Source organism: Hippocampus comes, unplaced genomic scaffold (genome assembly GCF_001891065.2).
Source record: "Hippocampus comes isolate QL1 unplaced genomic scaffold, H_comes_QL1_v1.1 scaffold30, whole genome shotgun sequence".
In the NCBI taxonomy this organism is placed as follows: Eukaryota; Metazoa; Chordata; class Actinopteri; order Syngnathiformes; family Syngnathidae; genus Hippocampus; species Hippocampus comes.
The window spans coordinates 530,752-537,379 of NW_017805705.1; the positions used below are offsets into that span (position 1 = coordinate 530,752).

The window sequence follows — 6,628 nt, forward strand, 5'->3', positions numbered from 1 at the left end:
CTGGAGTTCCTGACCAACAAGCTAGGCGCGGGGCGAGAAGGCTGAACCACTTTCAGGCAACGGCTCTGTCTGTAACACTAGAATACGGCTACAATGCAAAGAAATTGACATGCCCCATGGCTACGAATACAATGTCCCTGAAATCATGTCAAAGCCAAAAGGTAAGCAGAGCTGCATTAAGTTTTGCGAATTAGTCAGTGCACTGGCACTGGGGTGTGTGTGTGTGTGCGTGGTGGGGGGTGTTAACCGATGACACCATGATTGAAAATCCGCTATCTCAACCCCTGTTCACCATGCAACTGATATTTCAGTGTCGTGATTGCGATTTAATGTGCGATTATTTTTTCAGGCTAGTATAATTGGCCAACTTTGGGGTCCAAATCCTCATGTTTATGCGCTTGGAGGAGGTGACAAATACTGTCTGCTGCATTCCAATCCCGTCCACAGAGGAAGAACCCCCGACAGAAGTCACGAGGGGGTCCAAACGTTGCACTTGAAGGGCCATGAGAACAGAAGAACCACAGAGACTGTGTCAATTCCCATATCCGCCATCTGTGAAGATTCAACTCATCTAATGTCATGCGCTATCTCCGTGACGACCGGAAGGTATATGTTTTTGGTCATTTTCATCAGACATAATTCACAGAGCACCCTCATCTGTGATCCCAGGTCCAATAGTTATTTTTAAATTTTTATATATTCATTAATTTTTGAATGTAAACAAATGCATTGTTTTTTTCCAAAAATAATTAAAATGATCTATCTGTCTGTACATATATATGGTGCTGTCAAGTAAGTGTCAGTCTTATTGATTGTCAATATGGATGGTTTGCATTGCATTCGGTTCTATGGCGACAGCCCGCGAGTCAACAAGACGTGCTCTCCTCCCTTGGCTGTGTATTCAGCTGAGCTCGCACCCAAGTGTCCACGGAGTTACCTCATAAACGTTTGCAGAGCTGCACGCCGATGCTCGATTGACTACCGTAATTACCACAAAAGATGCACAGATTAAAAAGAAGACTACCTTAAATCACCCTAAAGCTGCACCTGCACATGATATGACACCTTGAAAAATCGACATTTCCCTATGGATGCTGACGTCACGATGATTGACGTGCAAGTGTCCGACTGCGGCGTAGTCGCGTGTACTCGGGTGTTTACGTGCACTTGTGAGTGTGGGCTCCTCCTCCTCTTGGAGAGAGAGATTCTTTCAGCGCGCACACGTTGTGAGAGTTGAACTTGTGGACACATTTCTCCACCAAGTGAGCCGGGGAAGCGAGACGGTGAATTTGAACGTCATCTCCCTTTTCTTCCTCCTCCTCGTCGTCGTCGTCGTCTCCGCCGCCGTCTTGTTGTTGACGCGGGCCGTCATTCCACACTGGATTTATTTGGGAGAGCAACACCTGGTTGATTATCTGAAGGGTGAGTGACATGCTGTGTTTTTGGTGGGAACGGTTTCAAGCGTGAATGGTGTTCGGCGGTTTTATGTGGTTCCCCTTTTTGCGTGGGTAAATAAAAAGGTTGACATTTTATTAGGCTGCTTTGGGTTTTTATTGAGGGAGAGGTAACTGTATGTATGCTTTTGTGGTTGCAGTTTGCAGTGGTGACAGACTGCACTGCATCACATCATGATGTTACCTATCTCATGTGTTAACTGGCATGGGGACCAAACCCTCTCGTGTAGATGAATAGTTTTGTTTGTTTTTTACGAATATTTTTTTTCAAATTGAAATGCCTCATAGTCATCTGTTGCATTTGTGTCCTTGCCCGCCCCCCCAAAAAATATATATCTATTTGTATTCCTCATTGTGTGTGTGTGTTTAAATGATTTAATGTATTTGTTGTCATATTATTGTCGTTATTAAAAAAAAAAAATCACAAGGTATGTTTTGGTCATTTTTATCAAGAGTAATTCGCAGAGCACCCTCATCTGTTCTCTCAGGTCCAATAGTTATTTTTAAATACTTATTTCAAATGTGTCTTTATTTTTGAATGACAGCAAATGCATTTTACGTTTTTCCAAAATAAATGTAATTTGAAAATTTTATATATATATATATATATATATAGTGTCCTATGATTGGCTGGCGACCTGTCTCGGGTGTAACCGGCTTCTCGCCCAAAGTCATCTGGGGTTGGCTTCAGCTCACTCAGGAATTGTGACCGAATGAGGACAAGCACTCTAGAAAAGAAATGGATAGTCTTCATAAGCATCGTATAAAAGCTGCCCATGTCGCTAAATGCATGTTTGTAAATGACCACACTATGTACCAGTGGGAAATACTTGGGATTTTCCTTTTTGCATTCAAATGCACCAGTGTATGAAACTGCTTTTTTTGTTTGTTGTACCATCATGTTTTGATTCCGCTTTCATATCGGATCTCATTAAGTCATGCTTGACTTTTTTTTAATCGGCTCACCCGGGTGGTCCCACTCTGAGTCAGTAAAACAAGCTCGGTGCAACTTTCCCAGCAATTAACAAATTCCCACCACTTTTCCGGGTAGCTTTTATTTCCACGGTTCGATGCAAGGGTTGTAAAGGCCGAACAGTCCCTCTTTCCACCTGGCATGTTCATGCAAAAGGAAAGCACATGCCAAGTGATGAACCCCCCCAGTGCCCGGAATATATATGCAGTGCTCACAAGCCGTACTGCAGGAAAGCTGCGGGATCAGGTTGCCCGTGTCAGCTGCCGTACCCGGCTGTTCTCAGGTCTGTGATAGCCGTTTAGTGGCCAAGGCACAGAAACTGCCTCAAAGTGGGAAGCAGGTTGGAACATTTTGAACAAGTAACTATTTTTGATCCATATCTGCTCTATAGCTGTCATACTTTTTAGATTGTCTTACCTGTTTTTTTCAGCGTCACGTTGATTACTGCAGTCATAGGCTTCACGTTTTGGTGCATTTTTGGCGCGGGCCACGTTTTAATTACCGTTTCCCTTGGAGGGCCGTTATGACTGAAACCATATAAAGAAGTCAAGAATACCTGATGATTCAATTATTGTTTAAGTTGCTATCATGAGAGGTTTGGCAACAAGCACATGCTTAGAATATATCTCTTATTTGTTACAAATGAGAATTTAACATTTTGGTTGACATTTTAGAAAGGATCATGGAAGTTGTTTGAGCTGCTTTCATGGGCCACATAAAATGATGTGGCGGGCCAGATCTGGCCCCCGAACCTTGAGTTTGACACCAGTGATGTAAGGTGTTACGAATGGCATCACGGCGCCATTTTGATTCTGAGATTGGATATGTTGGATTCGTTGTGTAGAATTTTTAGTGTCCGCTGAACAAAGTTTGCTTTTTTTTTTTCTTTGCTTTTCTCACCATGAGCCTTTATTTTAAAGATATTTTAAGGGTGTTCTGCTTATTAATGTGCTCTGATTGCTTTCCAGAAATGTCCAGAGTGACACATGGCATAAAATAAAAGGAAGAGAGAGTCATGCTTGCGTCACAGCCAAAAAGGCGGCGTTGTAGACTATCTGAGGGGGGACCACATGTGATTCATCACACGAGCTAACAGGACTTGAACCTTCTGAGTCCTCACATCCCATCGCGCGCTGCTTGCAATCATGAAGTGACTCACGGCGTGGGTCGTGACTGAACTCGGACCAAGGCGATAAATCCAGAATAGGTTCCCCCATCGGATGTTTAATCACGCAAGACTTTAATTGTGCTGCATCTGCTGGCCAAGATGAAGAATCTGTTCTGGGGTTATTTCGGCGACGCTTCCACATGAAGTCAGTTCCTGTTTCACATCCATTAAGAAGCTTGGCCTCCTCTCCACACTCGCAGGAGCAAACTGTTCTTCAAGCATTGCAGCTTTGGTAACCGGGTTTATATTCGTCTTGAACACATTTGGGTCACGGGGCCCCCACAAGACTCATAAGGGGGGAGGAGGGATCTTTGAAGGGGAGTTTACACCGCTGACAAGCAATGTCATGCCAAAGTCTTTTGTACAAGTTTTGCTGTTAATTAACTGACCTGGAGCCAAACTATTCTACTTTGAATCAACACCAAATTATATGCCAACAAGTCCTGTATATACAGTACTGTGAAAATAATAATAATAATAATATGAGGCCACAGCGAGCGTTGTTGTTTGGATGAACTTTTTCATACCGGCAATTTTGACACCAATACAATTTTCACAAGGTGTTTCACAAGAATGAAGTTGTCATATTTTGAAAGTCAAGTCCTAATATGAGGAAAAAGTTGGAATTTTATGTGGAAAATGTTAGAATTTGGAAAAAAAAAATTTTTGTTAGGAATAGTCTTTGTTTTTAAATTGAGAATGAAGTCACATGAAAAAATATACAATATGAGAATCAAGTTGTGATTTTTTTAATGATGATGCAATTTCATGCGGATGAAGTCTCAAATCGCGGATAATCTCATGCTATGGGGAGAATTGTTTATCTCATGAGGAAAAAAAATTTGATTTGACAAGAACAGAATCCAAATACAGTACATAATCTATTTGGCGAAATATGCAGTTTTCTGCAAAATGTACACAAATACACAAGCAGCACCGCCCGCACCAACCAATGTTATCTTGTTTTGGACAGTGTCGGTTAGCTTGTGTGCGCCTCTTCTTCCTCACACGATTGCCATTTTGGAACCTCATTGCATTTTACTCACCACAACTGAGTATAGATCAGACTCAGGCCTCGCTGCCACACACAAAATGACTCTGAGCCGTCTTCTCTCACGGGACGAGACGCGACGGAAGTCCTCCCTGGACGAGGCTAAAACGAGTCCAAATTAGCCCCTTTCAAATTGCACCTTCAACGCCACAGCCTGGAAAAGGCCTTTTTTTAAAAAATTTTTTTGGTAGACAACTTTCCCTCCCGACGGCCACTTCCTGTGGTCGCGAAAGATTCCTCGCTTTAATTGTTGTAGCCTTTACACAAAACCTTGAGCGGTTTCAACAACAATCTGCCAGAAGGGAGTCCGTGGATCTTCCCCTTGCATAACTATTCCCAGAATGAAAAGACTATTGAATCAGCTCCAAACACTTCTGGAAACAAATTTCTGTATGTTGTTAGACGGAATATCTACAACGGGTACAAGAGAGGGACTGCAAGCCCGGTGTCTCTTATTTCTTTTACGCTTCATTCTTTGTAGCGCATGCAATCATCATACCATACAACATGTTATATCATGATCAGCATATGGCTACGACATAACCGTATTGCCATTATTATCTAGGGGAAAGCTGGTACCCACTTGGCTGCTGAAGAAAATATCCAGTGACTGTGTTAAATAATTCAACAGGCCAGAAGTCTTGCATCATATTTGGACAGATGAATCCAAGACCAGAAAGAAACCGACATGATGGTTTGGAAAGATTTGCGACCCTCATTTGCCATTTTACGACAGTCCTTGGAATTTAATTTCATACCTTGGACCAGATACAAATCCTGAGTATGTATGCACACTGCCAAAAAAGAAAAAAAGCCAAAGGCCGGAGATTTAATATTTGGGGACAATTCGTGTGCATTTTCAAAAATGTCCATTTTTTTTTTTAATTACCTGAAACCAAGGGAAAAACACTTTATTTAATAATCTGAAACATGAAGACACGTCATTTTGGTACATTTCAGCTAAAAACGAACAATTTAGGTGATACAGGCTTTTCATTGGACAATAACAATGCGAAAAGTTTATGGGCGGGGCATTTCATTGACTCCATATGTGGGATGCTACCTGCGTTCATGAGGTGGGGAAAAAAAGAGGTCTGACTTAGATTTCGGCAATCATCCCAGCAACGCTTACCACACTTTTATTATTATTTTATTCATTTTTATTTTCTTCACTTGGTGGACTGCGATTTGGAATCACTGTTGGGCTGCCGCATCTGGTCATCATCTGGACCTGCGGCTTGTTTGGACGCTCACCAAGCCCAGCTCAGCCAGAGTCACGGAAGCTTTAATGCTGATGTCAGCAGACGTGAAGCAGGAGTCACGCAGCAAAGGCCGTGCTTGAAACCGGGCAACAATGTGTTGATGGGGCAATGAGCGTGGGAGATTCTGAACTTTGACTTTTATTCAATTTGAAGCTCATCTGGATACGCACGCGTGGGATGTTTCATGAATCCCCAGCCGATGCGCATGTGGTTATGTCATATATTTGTTTTGGACTCTTGGCAGGTTTCAGTCGCCGTGATGGACGAGCAGTCCCACGGCGGTCCCCAGCAGGGCGGATCGCAAACTGGCGTGGAGCCCTTCCAGGGGAGGCAGGGTGCCATCAGGTGCGGTTGGCTCCGAAAGCAAGGTGGTTTCGTCAAGACGTGGCACAGCCGCTGGTTTGTTCTGCGAGGGGACCAACTCTTCTATTACAAGGACGAGGACGAGAGCAAATCCCTGGTAAGGATGGCAACGCGATCATCACGGCAGCTGATCTCGCCCTGACATTTTGGAACGTCGTTGTCAGTTTAGCACGATCTCACATTAGCCTCAGTGTCTAAGATGCTAACCAATACAGTGGTGCCGCTACTTACGAAATTAATCTGGTTCTGGAAGAAATTTCTTTGCTAGAACATTTTGTAAGTAGAGGCGCGTTTTCCATGTAAATGCCCTAATTCGTTCCAAACACCCACCCCCTGTCCCCACCCCCCCCCCCCCCC

At 43.3% G+C, this 6,628-nt stretch overlaps 1 protein-coding gene across 2 annotated transcripts in view; it reads left to right on the forward strand.

Moving 5' to 3' along the window:
* Positions 1–1,166: 1,166 nt before the first annotated feature.
* arhgap24 (Rho GTPase activating protein 24) overlaps positions 1,167–6,628 on the forward strand; it is a 32,820-nt gene continuing 27,358 nt past the window's right edge. The window contains exons 1-2 of one of the 2 annotated variants that reach the window (XM_019882850.1): positions 1,167–1,422; positions 6,153–6,368. In XM_019882850.1, the coding sequence (XP_019738409.1) occupies positions 6,168–6,368 (201 nt within the window). In that variant the 5' untranslated portion in view covers positions 1,167–1,422; positions 6,153–6,167. Of the gene's footprint in view, positions 1,423–3,543; positions 3,828–6,152; positions 6,369–6,628 lie in introns of those variants that run through there. The other variant, XM_019882851.1, reaches the window with a different exon arrangement.